A 19,878-nucleotide genomic window follows, 5' to 3' on the forward strand; every position below is an offset into this window, starting at 1 on the left:
TCGCGGGCGCTAGGCCTACCCACACAAGTGAGGTATCATTTTTATCGGGAGACTTGGGGGAACGCTGGGTGGAAGGAAATTTGTGGCTCCTCTCAGATTCCAGAACTTTCTGCCACAGAAATGTGAGGAACATGTGTTTTTTTAGCCAAAGTTTGAGGTTTGCAAAGGATTCTGGGTCACAGAACCTGGTCCGAGCCCCGCAAGTCACCCCATCTTGGATTCCCCTAGGTCTCTAGTTTTCAGAAATGCACAGGTTTGGTAGGTTTCCCTAGGTGGCGGCTGAGCTACAGGCCAAAATCTACAGGTAGTCACTTCGCACAAAACACCTCTGTTTTCTTCCAAAAATATGGATGTGTCCACGTTGCGCTTTGGGGCATTTCCTGTCGCGGGCGCTTTGCCTACCCACACAAGTGAGGTATCATTTTTATCGGGAGACTTGGGGGAACGCTGGGTGGAAGGAAATTTGTGGCTCCTCTCAGATTCCAGAACTTTCTGCCACAGAAATGTGAGGAACATGTGTTTTTTTAGCCAAATTTTGAGGTTTGCAAAGGATTCTGGGTAACAGAACCTGGTCCGAGCCCCGCAAGTCACCCCTCCTTAGATTCCCCTAGGTCTCTAGTTTTCAGAAATGCACAGGTTTGGTAGGTTTCCCTAGGTGCTGGCTGAGCTAAAGGCCAAAATCTGCAGGTAGGCACTTCGCAAAAAACACCTCTGTTTTCTTACAAAAATTTGGATGTGTCCACGTTGCGCTTTGGGGTGTTTCCTGTCGCGGGCGCTAGGCCTACCCACACAAGTGAGGTATCATTTTTATCGGGAGACTTGGGGGAACGCTGGGTGGAAGGAAATTTGTGGCTCCTCTCAGATTCCAGAACTTTCTGCCAAAGAAATGGGAGGAACATGTGTTTTTTTAGCCAAATTTTGAGGTTTGCAAAGGATTCTGGGTAACAGAACCTGGTCCGAGCCCCGCAAGTCACCCCTCCTTGGATTCCCCTAGGTCTCTAGTTTTCAGAAATGCACAGGTTTGGTAGGTTTCCCTAGGTGCCGGCTGAGCAAGAGGCCAAAATCTACAGGTAGGCACTTCACAAAAAACACCTCTGTTTTCTTCCAAAAATTTGGATGTGTCCACGTTGCGCTTTGGGGCGTTTCCTGTCGCAGGCGCTAGGCCTACCCACACAAGTGAGGTATCTTTTTTATCGGGAGACTTGGGGGAACATAGATTAGCAAAACAAGTGTTATTGCCCCTTGTATTTCTCTACATTTTTTCCTTCCAAATATAGGAGAGTGTGTAAAAAAGACATCTATTTGAGAAATGCCCTGTAATTCACATGCTAGCTTGGTCACCCCGGAATTCAGATATGTGCAAATAACCACTGCTCCTCAACACCTTATCTTGTGCCCTTTTTGGAAATACAAAGGTTTTCTTGATAGCAATTTTTTACTCTTTATATTTCAGCAAATGAATTGCTGTATACCCGGTATAGAATGAAAACGCACGTCAGGGTGCAGCTCATTTATTGGCTCTGGGTTCCTTGGGTTCTTGATGTACCTACAAGCCCTATATATCCCCGCAACCAGAGGAGTCCAGCAGACGTAACGGTATATTGCTTTCGATAATCTGACATTGCAGGGAAAAGTTACAGAGTAAAACGTAGAGAAACATTTATGTTTTCTTCTCCTCAATTTCAATATTTTTCTTTTTCAGTTGTTATTTTCTGTAGGAAACCCTTGTAGGATCTACACAAATGACCCCTTGCTGAATTCAGAATTTGTCTACTTTTCAGAAATGTTTAGGTTTCTGGGATCCAGCATTGGTTTCATGCCCATTTCTGTCACTGACTGGAAGGAGGCTGAAAGCACAAAAAATTGCAAAAATGGGGTATGTCCCAGTAAAATTCCAAAATTGTGTTGAAAAATTGGGTTTTCTGATTCAAGTCTGCCTGTTTCTGAAAGCTGGGAAGCTGCTGAGTTTAGCACCGCAAACCCTATGTTGATGCCATTTTCAGGGGAAAAACCACAAGCCTTCTTCTGCAGCCACTTTTTCCATTTTTTTTTTAAAAAACGAAATTTTCACTGTATTTTGGCCAATTTCTTGGCCTCCTTCAAGGGAACCCACAAAGTCTGGGTACCTCTTGAATCCCTAGGATGTTGGAAAAAAAGGACGCAAATTTGGCTTGGTTAGCTTATGTGGACAAAAAGTTATGAGGGCCTAAGCGCGAACTGCCCCAAATAGGCAAAAAAAGGCCTGGCACAGGAGGGGGAAAAGGCCTGGCAGCGAAGGGGTTAAATGTGATTCTCTTGTTTATTGGGAGCCAGTGCAGGTCTCTCAGTAGAGCAGAGCTGTGGCTGTATTTGGGGGTGTTCATGATGAGACGGGCAGAGGCATTGTGGATGCGTTGCAGTCTTTTCTGTACCTTCGTGGTGGTTCCGGCATAGAGTGCATTGCCGTAGTTGAGACGGCTGCTGACGAGGGCCTGGGTGACTGTTTTGGATTTGGTTGGGATCCATTTGAAGATCTTCTGAAGCATGCGCATGGTGTTGAAGCAGGCGGAGGAGACTGCACTGACTTCACGGTTCATCGAGAGTGCTGAGTCCAGGATGAAGCCGAGGTTGAGGGCGTGGTCGGTGGGGGCCGGATCACTTCCGAGGGCAGTGGGCCACCAGGAGATGTCCCAGGTTTAGGGGATGTTGCTGATGACAAGGACTTCTGTTTTTTGGTATTAAGCTTGAGGCAGCTCTCCTAAATCCAGGCAGCGACTGCCCTCATTCCGTTGTGGAAGTTGGTTTTGGCTGCGTGTGTGTCGTTGGTGAGGGAGATGATTAGTTAAGTGTCGTCAGCGTATGAGATAATGTTGAGTTGTGGTGTGTGGCGATGGTGGCTAGGGGGGCCATGTAGAGGTTGAAGAGAGTGGGGCTCAGAGAGGAGCCTTGCGGGACGCTGCAGATGATCTTGGTGGCCACTGAGTAGAAGGGGAGAGTCAGACACTTTGGGTCCTGTCGGAGAGGAAGGAGGTGATCACACAGCTTGATGAACTTGATTTTATCTTCTTTATTAGGTAATCATCTTCAGAGACCCCATCCACTTCAAGAGCACAGCCCAACTGACTAACAATCTTCTTCACCGCATTCCATGTTAGCACACTTAGTTACAGAACACCACATCACCTCCCTCACCCAATATAACAACACATGCAATAAAACATATATATATATATATATATATATATATATATATATATATATATATTTGATGGCATGTGTAGCTGCAGATACACATGCTTTGCATAAGTCTACTATCTAGTGTTGGGCTCGGAGTGTTACAAGTTGTTTTTCTTCTAAGAAGGTTTTCAAGTCACAAGATCGAGTGACTCCTCCTCTCAGAGATAGTGCGCTTGGGCATGGAGTCCTTTGTTAGTTTTCTTTCCACCGTCGGGTTCAGACGGGTTTCCTCTCGCTCCGGTAGATGTCGGTTCGGTACTATCTGAACTTCTCTCTTCTTTTCTATAAATACGTTGATATTGTTCTCGATCGCGTTTTCTAACTTACATTCAATCCGATTGTAATCGTCGGGGTCAATTAAACACCCTTTTCTGGCGACCGTGCCCTTCTTGGGCCTACTTTGACTTGTGGTTGTCGAAACATGTCAGGCTGATGGAACGGGCTCCGTTTCGCTTTTGCCCTCGTTGTCACGCTAAGTTTCCATACACCGATCAGCACTCTGTGTGCAATCTCTGTCTTTCTCACGATCACAGAGAAGAAAGCTGTGAAGCATGTCGATACTTCAGTTCGAAGAAAACTCTTAGGGATCAAAGAGCACATTGGTTGGAGATGGCGTCCAAGTCATCTGAACAAACGTCTGGCATCTTCGGAGAAGAAGACGCTCAAGAAGAGATGGCTCATCAGACTGCAGTTTCCATCGCAGACTCCGATTCGGATCGAGATTGTGATGGGGACAGCTATTCCATCGCAGCGGCACAGTAAGTGAGTACATCAGCCCCTTCCCATCCACAAAAAGCAACAAAAAAGATTTCAACACCCGTCTTGGGTTCCCCACTGCTTGCCGGCCATGGTCGGACCCCAAAAACACAGTTGGATGACCAACCCTCGGATTTGGCACCGAAACTGAAGACTAAAGTGCATTCGGCACCGACCAAACAGCATGCCATACCTGTTTCGGGATTAAGCTGAAAATAAGAGACTTCCACTTCAGAGCTGAAACCTGTCGGTGGAAAATATGCTATTACTGAGGATTCTTCTGAAATAAGGCCCATACTGGAAGTAATAGATGCTAAACAGAGCAAAATCCATATCCATAAGGACACACTTAGAATTATTGCTTCTCCCCCTGCTACAACAAAGAGAAAATTGACTTCACAAGAGACTGTAGAATCTGGGACTCCACCTGCTAAAATATTTAAGCAAAAGGAGAAACCAAAGGCACTAAAACAGCCTTCACCACCACATTCTACTTTACTTCCTGCTTCTCCACCACCAGATACTCCACCACCACCTTCCCCTACACAATTTTCTCCATAATCCCCTATCTGAAAACATGGGGATGATTTAGACGATACTCATCAGGATATAGATCCATGGGACTTATATGATTCATATCCCATACCTTCTAATGATCTTGATTTATACCCTGCTAGTCCATCTCCACCTGAAGATACCACTGCCTACAATCAGGTTATAGCTAGGACAGCTGCATATCACAGCGTGCAGTTGCAAACAGATCTCATTGAAGATGGCTTCTTATTTAATACATTAACATCTATTCACAAAGAGTATCAATGTCTACCTATGCTCCCAGACATGCTTAAACATGCAGAGGACATTTTCAAAGAACCTGTGAAGTCTAGAATTGTCACACCAAGGGTAGACAAAAAGTATAAACCTGCACCTTCAGATTCACTTTATACTAGAGCCCAATTACCACCTGACTCTATAGTCGTCAGTAAAGCAAGGAAAAGGGCAAATAGCCAATCCACAGGGGATGCACCTCCCTCAGACAAAGAGAGAGTCATAAATTTGACACAGCTGGGAAAAGAGTAGCAACTCAAGCTGCTAATCACGGGAGGATTGCAAATTCTCAAGCACTGTTAGCAAGATATGACAGAGCTCACTGGGATGAGATGGAGGAGTTCTTACAGTACTGTCCACCAGAACATCAGAAAAGGGCACAGCAGATAGTAACAGAGGGGCACACTATCTCTAATAATCAAATTAGATCTGCAATAGATGCAGCAGACACAGCAGCAAGAGGTATCAATACCAGTGTGATTATTAGAAGGCACTAATGGTTAAGAACTTCAGGGTTCAACGCAGAAATACAACAGGCAGTGTTAAATATGCCTTTTGATAAGCAACACTTATTTGGCCCAGAAGTAGATACCACCAAACAAAAGCTTAAAAAAAGACTCTGATACATCTAAGGCTCTGGGTGCTCCTTAAACTACCCCTACTCTGGGAACTTTTCGTAGACCCCAGTTTAGAGGTGGCTTTATACCATCAACCCCAGAGCTGTCCACATCCCAACAGAAACAAGGGCCACATTTTTACAACAGAGGCTCTTTCAGAGGAAATATCTTTAGAGGCAGCTGTAAATTACCACCCCAAGAGGTTCCTCCACCTCAACCAAACAGTGACTTTTTACACATCCCCACAGAGCACACATCTCCTGCAGGAGGAAGGCTGGAAAATTCTACCAACAATGGCACAACATTACAACAGATCAATGGGTACTATCAATTATCCAACATGGTTATTGCCTAGAACTCACCTCTAGTCCACCAAACATCCCCCCTCACTTGCACAGACTTTCTCTGGAACATCTAAATTTATTAAAACAAGAGGTACAATCACTTCTACTCAAAGATGCCATAGAGATGGTACCTATATCCCAACAAGGGTCAGGAGTATATTCCCTATACTTCCTCAAACCAAAGAATGATGGTACTCTCAGACCAATCTTGGATCTCAGACCCCTCAATCAGTACATTCTGTCAGAGCATTTCCACATGGTCACCCTACAGGACATCATTCCCCTGTCACAGAAACAAGACTACATGACAGCATTAGATCTAAAAGATGCTTACTTCCACATTCCTATACATCCATCAGATCACACATTTCTCACTATATATATATGTACATATACATTTGTACACTTTTTACTTCACCCTCCTGCAGGAAACCAATCTAACAAAGGATTCAATGCCGAGGCGCACTATTACAGAGAGGAGAAGTCACTCGATCTTGTGAGTCGAAAACCTTCTTCAAAGAACTTGTAACACTCCAAGCTCAACATCAGATGGCAAACTTATGCAAGATGTCTACTGGGTATATATATATATATATATATATATATATATATATATATATATATATATATATATATATGAAACAATTCATGAAAACACAGTTACAACATAAAATCAAAAGTCTTCATGATAATGGTGAAAACACGCATAGCGCCATTGTGTTGTTAATAAATACCATAAACGTTACTGTGCATATCACTGTTGATATGCATTGTTCAAGCATCAACGTGTTGTATTTCAAGTGTGGGCAATGCGTGTTGTTGGTCTGAAATATTCTAAATAGTGTGCGTATCACTGGCGATACGCACTACAGATCCGAATGCATCCCAAAATGTAATAGTAAATACTATTATAGTTAGTGTGCATATCACTGTTGACATGCATTGTAGTTCTGAGTTATCCTAAATAGAGTGTGTATCACTGACGATACGCGTTGGAGCTCCAAAACCATTCCTTGACTAAGATGGCCGCTACATAAACCATGGATGATTGTTTTTTTAGAAGCGGTGAAGCTTGTTCTACCGCTAGGAGGACAACCAATCAGGACACCAGTTTTTAAAGTTGGTGGAGCTTGTTCTGTGGCAGGGGTGACAACATCAGAGGCAGCACTCACCTGGCATCTCACTCGCCACCAAGATTACAACACGAGAGGCATCTCTCACCGCAATGACGATACCAGAGGCAGCTCTCAACGCACTCACCTGACAACAGCTCCGGCTTATTTTCAAAACAACTGTCGCTGTCAGCCTTCAGTCCTCGAGCCTCTGAAATGTTCACGGATACATCAGAGCCTAAGCCCTACACAAGCCCCTTCAACATCTTCATGGCATTTGTACATCTCTCCAATGCCTCAAAAGTCAGTCGATGAGTTTCATTAAAGGTAGTGATCCTTGAAAAATTAGAATATTGATACCCTGTTGATTGCAGTGTTGAAGTCTCCGTAGTTCTAATTCAAATACATCCTCCTGAAAATGACTGGATGGGCAGCACGTCACTCGCTGCCAATGTTACGTTCCAATAAGAAGGCTCACGCAGCTTGATGAACTTGATTTTATCTTCTTTATCAAGTAGTCATTTTCAGAGACTCCATCCACTTCAAGAGAACAGCGCAACTGACTAAGAATCTTCTTCACCACATTCCATGTTAGCAATCAACCATACATTCCAGAGTATTACTTCATCACTCAGTTACAGAACACCACAAATGGCACATCTCTAATGGTGCGTCACTGTGAGATGTCCTGTGTTGGCACTGCAAACTGAACACAGGGGGTGTGTTCTGCGGCAGATCCATCTAGCTTGCCGGGTTCTTTGGTCGTCCCAACCAGCGCACAAATTTGCTAGAGATCAGAGCGGGCTCTGGGCACAGGAGGGTAAATAAAGACTCCTGTGGAATAATCCAGTAGCGAAATAAACCCATCCAGGTCTGTTCTCTGCCCTACCTCTACATTAGGCTCAGGGGACAAGGAGGGGGATTTAGCAGAAAGGAGGATCAAGCTGGAGACGGTCAGAGAGGCAGCTATTTGGTAGGATGTCTACTCTTCTGTTGTATTTGTATTGCTCAAGCCTGGGCACAGATGTTCGCTTACTGAGCTAGAATGGCCGTACCTGGTGCAAGCCCAGTCTGTCTTCTGTCAACTTCCTAAGTAGCATCTATTTGAAGAGGGATGGCGGGCTTGGAGGCAAAATTTTCCTTTCTCTTTTCACCGAGGACTGCACATAGCCTGGACAAACTAAGGGAACCCCTGTAACAGGACACACTCTGATGAGCTAAAATCAGTCATAGCAATATATTGTTGCACCCCAAACATGGTGCATACTTACTGTGCACGGTTTACCCCTGCATTCTATCACCCATGCACACCAGAATCATGCTAGATTATGATTAAGTGGTCCCCTATAAAATCCTATTAATTCAAGGGTATTTATTCCTGAAATAGATTCTCAGGCTCACAACTCATCAATTCTTTCCCATTCAGCTCAAAGTACACACTCACTGCTTATTCCTTTGGGCAAATCTGACAAGACTACCACTGGTGCACATCAGAAAATAAAAGGGAAGAACCCTACAGAGAGTGCTAAGTGCAGATACAGCTCATTACGGATGCCTCTAATGCAATCACATCTCCCATACCTGCCACTACCACTGTCAAATATTGGTCGAACCCACCTCACACACTTGTGACAGTGAAGCATTGAGTACATGCAAGAAAACTGTGCAAAATTGATAACACACCCCTCGCACAAACTTCCCTCTGCACCTGATGTGTTGTGGCCTGGGGTTAAAATAAACATTCTAACACACTCAGTGAGCAGCAGTTGGGTTGTCACATACAAAGAGCCTAAAGAGATGGATTAGCTAAACTGAGTGCCTTGGCTTACACAAAAGCTCCACAATGTCAGCCACAATTTTTATCACTGTAGGCCTGTGCTAGACACCTCGCTCCATTGTTTTGGAAAACAGAGAGGAACGCAGTGAGGGAAGTTTTTTTCCCATCAACTGGTATTAGCTTACAACAGTGGTCTTCAAACTTTTTAATGCCGTGCCCCCCCCCAGTTGAAAAATAAAAACCATTGGGCCCCCCTCAGAATTTTTCACAATTATTTTAGAAAGATGGCAATGTTTAAATATGTCTAAACCTATTTAAACATTGCAGTTATGTACTGTTACCTTTTTAAAACTGCAATAACATGCTTCTGCTTAAAACAATGCATGTTATCTGTATATTTTTTTTTTTTGGCCAGAGTTTGGTGCCCCCCTTGGGATCACTTGAGGGCCCCCGAGGGGGGCCCGCCCCCCAGTTTGAAGACCTCTGGCTTACAATGAATGACCCCAAAGGAACAGATTGGCTTGAGGAAGGACAGCACCCAACCAGAAAAAAAAACACTCTGAGGTATCCCAACGTCTTCAATTTAAGGATAAGGTTACATTTTAATCTATTTGTGGCTCACCTCTGTGCAGCCAGAAAAATGAAAATGCATCTAGTATGGATGGCCAGAGTGCCAGGGCTACTTATAAAAATATGGAGCAGGAGGTGCTGAATTTACGGTCTCTATACAACATTTGTCACCTGTCACACCACACGAGCACATTTTGCTTTGATTTATTCCTCACATGCTTTCTATTAAGTATGACTTGTTAGCTCAAGACGTTGTCTCGGCAAGTCCATTTGTTGACTGAACTTAACTATACCCAGGTCTAGAGGTCCACTGGATTACCCAATTGTTTTATAATAGCGGCTGTATGATGTCATGGTTGAAACAATCTGTGAATGACAGATGAGCAAAACAACGAATGAAGAGATCTAACCCAAAGCCCCTTTATGTATGTATATATTATGTATTTTCTATTTATTATTATTATTTTATTAAAAGAGTCTGGAAAAAAGCAACACAATTTCCTCGGCAAGACCTAAAGTTGTAAGGCAGCTAAAGTAAAATGATTTACATTATAATTTTTTTTATTTTTAGTTTTCATTCAAGAAACACAGTGGCATACTTCAGCAGGGAGAGCACTCAATTGTATTTGCACTGGCCTCCACGTAGTTTTCTAGCAACTACTTTCCAACAATTTTTAAGATTATAACGAGCCAGTCTATACTGCTTCGCTGATAGAATCCTGCAAAATGGACATTTATCCACTTAGCTTGACATACTTCCTGTCGAGTTCCGCCAGAAAAAGGAAGCTGGTTTCTCCTGAGGGCCTTGACCCAGATAGCTTTTAGAAGGCAGGTGTTATGCGACTGTTAAAAAATATTTCAGTTTAAAAATAGCTACGTCAAGCAGCTGTAAAACTATCTCAAAGCCTCCCTTCTGTGCTACAACATTGTGAAGAGTGGTGAGAACACAACTCTTAAGGTGGAACACATCATCCATAGACGTAATTTAGCTGCAACCTCTGGCTTGCCCTTTGCGACCCCTGACCTCAGAGATGGCAAATTCTGTGCCAGGAACACAGAGGCAGCTCGTCCTTCTGGACTTTGGACGTCAGTTGGGACGCCACTCTCCTTGTTTTCTGTCAATTTTTTTTATTATACTAATAGTGAATAATAATCTATTTTTCACTATTAGTGTAATAAAAATGTAGTACAATTAACTGGAATATGCCCGTCCATGGCAGCGGAGGTAAGTAAAAAATGCTTTTAAATGTATGTTGTGTGCTTGCTTGCTGGTGAGAGTGTGTTTATGTGAGAAAGAATGTATGCAATTGTGAGTTTGTGTGTGTGAGTAAAAGTGAAGGTCAAGGGATGTGATGTCATTCGCTACCCCTGGCATTTCAGTGAATTGACGTCCATGACATCCGCTGAACTTATAGCAGGGCTACACAGAAGAGAGCACCAGGCGAGATTTCTATTGGTTTAAGGTCGAGGATTGGCCCATATTTAAATGCCCACCTCCATTCTTCAAACGTTATCTCAATCTGGCTCTCCCTTACCTGACAGGCAAGATGTCATATCCACCTATGACAAGAACTCCAACGTCATACAACAAATTCCTATTGTGACCTAAGCCATATCACCTTCCTACTACAGCTGGTAGAAACCTCTACAATCTGGCTATACTTAAATGCAACTGCATCGCTGAAGTCTGGGGACCTACCAGGGGGTCGAGTTCTGCGTTCCGCGTTCTGCGGCCCCAGGTAGGTCCCCGGTCTGAAACAGGAGCAACGCAATATCGCATACCTGTTTCTGGGCACGTGCATTCCTATGGAGCCTTTATCTTAATTTGGGATGGGCGACTTGCCGACTAGACTGACCATGACGCGCAGTTGGTATGAGTAAGTGACTGGAAAATATTTGCTAAATTGAATCCTCTTTGGGTCTATGTAAGATTATCAGGAGAAGTTATGTTTTTGGTCCTGAAGAAGTGTCACTGGATCCTTTGTGACCACCCAGACGCGAAACATGTCGACCTAGCACTATAGGAGTTTGGATAGTGTCCACCTCCCTTTACCTTTATGGAATGAGAGTGCGGCTGAGCATTATCTCCATTAGCACTCCCTATTTCATTTTTTAATCTTGGTCTAAACCATATTCTGAATTATTAAATGTGATGGTTACAGTTTAGAGCCAATTTTACTCTTCACTTTTCTTCTCTCCTGAATACACCTATAGTTTGTGTTCATCCTTGGCATAACTATCATTGGTAATAAATCTCCAGCTAAGAGCCCCCCCCCCCCCTTTTCTTAAAGGGGTGGCCCGTCAGACATTGCAGTGCCGGTGTGACGAGGAGCTTGCCCAGTGATGAAGCTTGACATCCTATTGGGTGTGTGAGGGCTCTTCTGCTCTTGGCTACCAAGTTCCCCTGTGTTGTATTTGTGTCTTACGTTAACATTATTGGAACAGTGTACTTAATAATTGTTATAGGTACTTGCCCAGAGTCCGTACTTAAAATTAATGAACCGCTCAGTCCACAAGACTGGTGTCATCCTCACCCAAGTTGATGAGGATGGCACACTAACCCATTGTGTTCCTTAGCAGTAAACGTCAACTGAAGGAAAGAATTAAGTGGCCATGTATAAAAAACAAAAGATACGTGGAAGGATTTGCCTTGCAAAAACTGCGACCACACCTTGATACTAGTTTCCCAGGCCAAAGTGACCATGACCTGCCCTGGGGCCATTTGGAAAACACTAATGTGACACTCCCAGCATGAACAGATAACTAGCCTCACAAGAGCATGGAACTACCCCAGTGTAGGTAACACCACAAAGGATGCTTCTTTAGATGCACTTTCTATTTCATTATTTTGCTGCAAATGTGAGGGTTTGGTATAATGGTGAGTTCTTAATTTTATTTTTTTGAGTGGCAGTGTGTTCACAATCCCAAAAAATGTAGATTCCTAGGTGACACTGCCACTCCAACATCCCCCCCCCCCCCCCCAATTAACATCCAGTATGCTCCACGCATTGAGGAAAACTATCATAAGTTATCTCTCTTTTCGTGTTCACAGATCGAGGGCAAAGGCTCCTTGTGGTGCGTGGAGCCAAAATTTCGGCACCTGCTAATAGACGGACTGAGAAAGAACTGGTGTGGACAGAGCTGTGACACGTCAAGGTAAGGGCAGGGCTGTGGTTCACGCGGATATGTAAGAAGCAACACAGGAGGTGTGCAAAGTAGTGGAGGGGGTCTGCAAAGAGAAGTGCTAGTATCTCCTGCAGGAGAGTGGAAGACTGCCGGATGTTGCACGAGTCTATGTAGGAAGATGTGCATCAGCTGTAAAGTGAGGCATGCAAATATCCTTTATGAATTGGTGAAAACACTCTTCAGGGGGTTACACAGGACCTGTAAGGGAGTCGTGCAGAACCTCTGATGCTAGTGGTGTAGATGGTCTGCAGATAGTAGTACAGAGGCACAGGTTTTCTTTGGGCAATGGGGCATAGTGCACTGCTGGGGATCATGCAGGAGTCTGGGCACAGAGTAGTATTAGAGTTCTCCAGGGATTATTACACCAGTTGATACAGGATATGGAGCCCACTCTCCCTCAGTGAACGAGGTCTCGTTCACCTTCTCATCTTCAGCACTAGGATGGTTAAGTCGCTATTGGTGATAGTCCCTGGTCTTTTCCAGTTTTGTAGCCCACAGTGGTGCTGTGGATTTCTGCTCTTGCGATGCCCAATGGTGCAGTAGACTTCTGCTCTTGCAATGCCCAGAATAAGTGCCCTCTGGAGTGTTGCAGCCTTCTTACTTCCTAACCCCATTCTGTGCTCCCTAATAATCTGCTCGTTTTTCTTTCTGCCCTTTTATTTTAGACAAGGTGCTCTGAGCCAGATTCTACTGGGCCCTCCTGCTGACGAGCTGGAAGACAGCACCCCCAACGAGACAGGTATCATGAGAGCCATAATGTGGAGTAGGAGGGAGAATGGACATAGGCACAGGAAACTGTAAGAAACACAGTCCTCCTTGCAGGCACCAGTAAAGAATGCGTGCAATCCTCCAGTCTGTAAAGAGGGAGCACCGCACCCTTAGTGCTGTCGAAAGGGAGGAGGGATAAGGTCTCCTTAAAGTGAAATGACCAATAATATCCCATTGTGCCTCACCCTTTCATGGCTGTTACCCTGTGTCTTTGCTAAGGGCTATTGCATACACGTTCAATGGGGTCTCCTGCCTTTCAACCCCCTGGATGCACCCATGTGTCTGAAAGTGGCCCAAGAATAGCTATTAATTATAAAACAAGGGATCTTCCTCCAGTTACTCTTTGGTCCTTGTATTAAGATCTCAAAGATATACGAACGTCTCTTTGCTGGATTGAGGGGTATGTTGTCCTGCTTTGTCTAAAAAGGAGAGAACGATGCAAAATGTTGTGACAACTTTTTCTCTAGCGCTTTTATATGTGGCTCTTGACACACATTTTTGGATGCAAATATTACTACGCAGTCTGACCTAATATTAATGTCATTGACCCTGGACGATGAAAAGCTGAGTTGATCATGTAGGAACCGAAACCCTGACCATCTGGTTACAGACAGCTTCCCACATGGAGCGCTTAATCCACAAAGCTATAGTAAAACATGTATGCCGACTTTCAATGCTAAACTCCGAAATATGGAGCATCAGGAAAAGAGAATTCAGGAGACGCGTAGCAACATATTCACAGCTAGGGAACTAGATAGAATGTTTCTAGGTGATTTTATAGAACACTATATAGAACAGAACAAACCCACTTCCATTAAAGTCAGGCACATAATAACTTTGTGATGTAACTTTGCACAACATAATTACACGTGATATAATTGGCATTTCATACGCTAACTAGATCCCACCTATTTTTAGTGCCCTCTGCCCCTCATCTCACATGGATTGTGTCGTTGGCCATAGCTGAAGGTCAGAAATCAGTTCTTAATGCCACACTGTAAGAGAAATAAGTTTCCTGAAAGTGAGAACCAATTACACATTTTCAAAAAACATAAAATAAAGTCTACGTCATGACAATAATTTCAAGAAAAAAACACCTCTGAAACAATATCACGTACAATTAATATGGAGGTGGAAAGCGTGAGAATCTACATAAACATTTACGTGAGATAAATAAAAAGTAATAAAGAATAACGGCGTTAACAAAAATGTCAATCGCAAACTCACCTTAAAATGTTAAATGAAATACCTTAAACGTGACATATTAAAAAAACTTGAACCTTCTCTAACTACAACCCCTTTTTCTGAGGAGCAGAGTGCTCTGCTATCCTGCTGTGAACCCACCTTATGTCGTAGAGCCATAGCACAAGACCTTTTAATCTTCTTAAACATTTGAAGGCAGCCTTCACAGTCCTTCTTCGGCAATAGCCTCAGGGATGACAGATCTGCCATGAAGACATAGCATGGCAGACCTCCCACTACTCGCTTACCCACCAGAAGAGGTTCCCGCCATAAAAGTAGCAGCTGTTTCCAATAGAAAATGTCCACTAATTCAGCGGATAACTTTCAATTCAACGGAGGTCTAAGCAACTCCCCACGTATGTTTTGGTATATTTAGGCACAATTTTTTTCTTTCTTACATTTATGGTAAATTGAATGCACCACATTTTACTATTTCGCCAAACAAGTTGCCTTGAGCGGAGTTTGTTTTTGTGCCTGTGTTTGTTTTTAGCATCAATGCATGTTTAAATTTACTGGTATCCCTACACCTAGGTGGCTCTAGAAGCATATCCTGATTCTAGAAACATATCTGGGTGCACTATCCTCTGACATGTTTATATTTAGGTGGTGGAGAACAGAAAATACATCTTTTGAAAACCATTTTTCAAATAAACACATAAACACCACTTCCTTTAATCCTTTATGGCAAGATAATCAGGGCGGGCAGAGGTTGCCACCCACTAATAGATCATTTGGGATGGAAACAATCTAAAAATATATAAGATTGCTATCTTTGATTATAGTTCTGTGTTTCCATTTACAAGAACAGAGTTCTTAGGACTGCATGCTATATTTGGTGGGATTTATGGATGACATGCATGATGGTGTTCTACCTCTATCTGGTCCCCTTTCCCCTGTCGATTGTCTCTTTCTCTTTTCCCCGTGCCGTGAAACTAAAATGCTTATATGTTGCACATTCCAAGCAAACATATGGAGGTTAGATGTCCATAAGCCCTACTGACAAAAGGGAATACATATCTTTATCTGACTGTTCTGCTAACATTCTCTGTTAAAGGGAAGCCAGATTTGCCAGCCCTTTGAAAAATCGCTATAATCTTTTATAGTTTCCTGGCAAGATGATAATCACTAGCAAAAAGGAACTGCTACCCGTCATCTGATTTTCTAGGAGGGATAGAATCAGATATTATATAAATGTATTAACTTTGCTTAGAGATTTGTGATTATTTTCCAATGAAACAAATGGCTTTTGCCTAAATACTAGCTATTCAAAGAATATTATGAGACATTGTGTATGTGAAGATGTAAGTAAGGACCGATGTGCACTGCTAAGCATCTCTGGCACCCACACCTCAGGAGACTATGGCCCTCATTACAACCTTGGTGGGCGGCGGAGGCTGCCCGCCAAGGTTGAACTGCCAAGCGGCCGCCTATGCATTTCAACATACCCGCTGGGCCGGCAGGCGGAAACAGAGTTTCCGCCCGCCAGCCCAGTGGGGATGTCGGCCGTAACATTGCAGCAGGCTCCTAATGAAGCCGGCGGTGTTGCTGCTGTGCGACGGGTGCAGCTGCGCCCGTCGCCCTTTTCAGCCGGGTGGGGCTGTGCCTGGGGGCCCCTGCACTGCCCATGCCAAGTGCATGGGCAGTGCAGGGGCCCCCAGGGGCCCCAGGTCTCCCCTTCACACCAGCCTTTCCATGGCGGTCTCTACTGCCATGGACAGGCTGGCGGGAAGGGGAGTCATAATCCCCAGGGCAGTGCTGCAAGCAGTGCTGCACTGGCGAATTATAACCGCCGGGACAACGATGGCGGAAAACCGCTGGGACAACTATGGTCTGACCGCAGCGCTAAATTATGGCAACTTGTGCCGCCAGCCTGTTGGAGGTACGATCACCAAAACAACACTGGTGGCCTTTGACCGCCAGGGTTGTAATGAGGGCCTATATCTAGCGAAACCGGCTATATTAACATTTTCTTCTGTGGTACAGGTCTTAGAGAGTCATCATTTTCATGGGAATGACATTAACAAAAATTAGGACGAGGGACATATCCAAAATGGCGATGAGGTATCAATAATATTGCCAAGCTTTGCCATGGGAAATTCCGATCGATATAGGGTATAGCCCCTAAAAAGAGATTGTGCACCCCTGATGTCACTGGACTACTAATGCACATCTTGCCTCTGTGCCTCCGGCTATTGGGTGTCACTGCCTCTCTAAGAATTGACTGGTGCCGCGTTTGACCTTGACTGCCTGGCACTGCTTGCTACTTTAGCTGCTTTCAATCCCCTGCACCTTGGTAAGTGTCGTGAGCTGGGTCAGTGCTTAATTTGTGCTTGTTGTTTCCGGTGCTGAGCACCAGCACTTATTTTTGAGAGCCGGCACTTTTTCTTCTGCACCAAGCATTTGCTGCGAACAAAAGACACATATGGGAAAGACAGAGAAAGGGAAAAACAAAAAAAGCGTCACAGTGGGAGAAAGCAGAAGCTGCAAAAGTGAGCTGAAGGGGCAGGGAGTGCCTGTAAATGGATTGAAGAGGCCCGAGATGGCTTCAGGATTACGCTGCCTCAGTATTCTGTGTTCCCACATTTAATTGCATTAGCTGCATGTTTAACCGGTTCTGTGCCGAGGACGTAGTGGTTACGTCCTTCGGCACAGTGTTGCTGTGCCGAGGACGTAACCACTACGTCCTCGGCACACAGCCCAGAGAGAGCGCTCTCGCTCCCTCTGTGTGCTTCCCCCCACCCCCACAAAGGCAGGGATGGAAAGGGAAGCCCTTCCCCTTCCACCCCCGACCTCCCCCCACACCCCCTGTGACTTCAGCGCGCGGGCGCGCGCTGAATGTCACAGAGCCTCACCCATCGTGCTGGAAGCTCAGCTTCCAGCGCGATCAAAAGAGAAATGCAAAGCATTTCTCTTTCGATCACGTGGGGGAGGCAAGGAGAGGCTTCAAAGGAAAGGAAATGTATTTCCTTCCCTTTGAAGTCTCTCCAAGCGTTTCAAAAGCCGGATTGCTTGCAATCCGGCTTTTGAAACGCCCACTAGACACCAGGGATTTTTTTTTTTTTTTTAAATGGACATAAGGGAGAGACCCCTTGGGCAAGGGTCGCTCCCAGGGGGGGCATTTTTTGGGAAGGCCTTTGCTGCCCCCCCGGGGGCAGATCGGCCTATTATTAGGCCGATCTGCCCCTGGGGTGCAGAAAGGGGGGCCCCCAGAGGGGCCCCAGGGATATTTTGTTTTTTTTTCTTTTGTTTTTGTTTATGTTTTTGATTTAGGTGTGGGGAGTGACCCCTTAGGCAAGGGTCACTCCCCTAGGGGGCAAACTATATTTAGGGCATTTCTGCCCCCTTGGGGGCAGATTGGCCTATTTTTATGAGGCCAATCTGCCCCCAAGGGGGACAGAAACCACTAGACACCAGGGAGTTTTTTGTTTTTTACGTGAATTTCACGCAAGGGGAGCGACCCCTTAGGCAAGGGTCGCTCCCTGGGGGGGGAATTATTTTAGGCCATTTCTGCCCCCCTGGGGGGTAGATCAGCCTATTTTGATTAGGCTGATCTGCCCCCAAGGGGGGCAGAAACCACTAGGCACCAGGGATTTTTTGTTTTTTTTGTTTTACAGATTGGGAGCGACCCCTTGGACAAGGGTCGATCCCCTGGAGGGGAAAATTGTATTTAGGCCATTTCTGCCCGGCCGATTTTTGCTACGCCAATCTGCCCCCAAGGGGGGCAGAAACCACTAGGCACCAGGGATTTTTTTTTTGGCGCCAATATCACGCTGGGGGAGCGACCCTGTAGGCAAGGGTCGCTCCAAGGGGGGGTGGGGGCAAATTTATTTTAGGCCATTTCTGCCCCCCTGGGGGCAGATCGGCCTATTGTTATTAGGCCGATCTGCCCCCACGGGGGGCAGAAACCTCTAGGCGCCAGGGCAAAAAAAAATTGTGGGTTTTTTTTTTTGTTTGTTTGTTTTTTCAGAGATGGGGAGAGACCCATTAGGCAAGGGTCGCTCCCCTGGGGGGCAAATTGTATTTAGACCACTTCTGCCCCCCTTGGGGGCAGATTGGCCGGTTTTAGGTCAATCTGCCCCCAAGGGGCAGAAACCACTAGGCACCGGGGATTTTTTTTTTGGCGCCAATGTCACACAGGGGGAGCGACCCCATAGGCAAGGGTCGCTCTCGGGGGGTTTGGGGCGGTGGGGGGGCAATTTTTTTTTAGGCCATTTCTGCCCCCCCTGGGGAACGCTGGGTGGAAGGAAATGTGTGGCTCCTCTCAGATTCAAGAACCGAATGTGAGGAAAACGTGTTTCTTTAGCCAAATTTTGAGGTTTGCAAAGGATTCTGGGTAACAGAACCTGGTCAGAGCCCCACAAGTCACCTCATCTTGGATTCCCCTGGGTTTCTAATTTTCAAAAATGCTCTGGTTTGCTAGGTTTCCCCAGGTGCCGGCTGAGCTAGAGGCCAAAATCCACAGGTAGGCACTGTTTTCTATGAAAAAATGTGATGTGTCCACGTTGTGTTTTGGGCCATTTCCTGTGGCGGGCGCTAGGCCTACCCACACAAGTGAGGTATCATTTTTATCGGGAGACTTGGGGGAACGCTGGGTGGAAGGAAATTTGTGTCTCCTCTCTGATTCCAGAACTTTCTGTCACCAAAATGTGAGGAAAATTTGTTTTTTTAGCCACATTTTGAGGTTTGCAAAGGATTCTGGGTAACAGAACCTGGTCAGAGCCCCACAAGTCACCCCATCTTGGATTCCCCTAGGTTTCTAGTTTTCAAAAATGCACAGGTTTGGTAGGTTTCCCTAGGTGCCGGCTGAGCTAGAGGCCAAAATCTACAGGTAGGCACTTTGCAAAAAACACCTCTGTTTTCTTTCAAAAAATGTGATGTGTCCACGTTGCGTTTTGGGGCATTTCCTGTCGCGGGCGCTAGGCCAACCACACAAGTGAGGTATCATTTTTATCGGGAGACTTGGGGTAACGCTGGGTGGAAGGAAATTTGTGGCTCCTCTCTGATTCCAGAACTTTCTGTCACCAAAATGTGAGGAAAACTTGTTTTTTTAGCCAAATTTTGAGGTTTGCAAAGGATTCTGGGTAACAGAACCTGGTCAGAGCCCCACAAGTCACCCCATCTTGGATTCCCCTAGGTCTCTAGTTTTAAAAAATGCACAGGTTTGGTAGGTTTCCCTAGGTGCCGGCTGAGCTAGAGGCCAAAATCTACAGGTAGGCACTTTGCAAAAAACACCTCTGTTTTCTTTAAAAAAATGTGATGTGTCCACGTTGCGTTTTGGGGCATTTCCTGTCGCGGGCGCTAGGCCTACCCACACAAGTGAGGTATCATTTTTATCGGGAGACTTGGGGGAACGCTGGGTGGAAGGAAATTTGTAGCTCCTCTCTGATTCCAGAACTTTCTGGGCCAGATGTATGAAAAAGTTTTGCACTCACAAACGGTGCGAATCGGTAAATTCGTCCGTT

The 19,878-nt window shown here is 45.1% G+C and overlaps 1 protein-coding gene across 3 annotated transcripts in view; it reads left to right on the forward strand.

Annotated features, from left to right (window-relative positions):
• The window catches only part of LOC138259414 (forkhead box protein N2-like), a 210,328-nt gene that overhangs the window by 166,420 nt on the left and 24,030 nt on the right, over positions 1–19,878 (forward strand). For all 3 annotated transcript variants that reach the window (XM_069207162.1, XM_069207161.1, XM_069207163.1), the window contains exons 3-4: positions 12,273–12,376; positions 13,072–13,145. In XM_069207162.1, the coding sequence (XP_069063263.1) occupies positions 12,273–12,376; positions 13,072–13,145 (178 nt within the window). The remainder of the gene's footprint in view (positions 1–12,272; positions 12,377–13,071; positions 13,146–19,878) is intronic.

The sequence above is a fragment of the Pleurodeles waltl genome, chromosome 9, assembly GCF_031143425.1.
Source record: "Pleurodeles waltl isolate 20211129_DDA chromosome 9, aPleWal1.hap1.20221129, whole genome shotgun sequence".
Lineage (NCBI taxonomy): Eukaryota > Metazoa > Chordata > Amphibia > Caudata > Salamandridae > Pleurodeles > Pleurodeles waltl.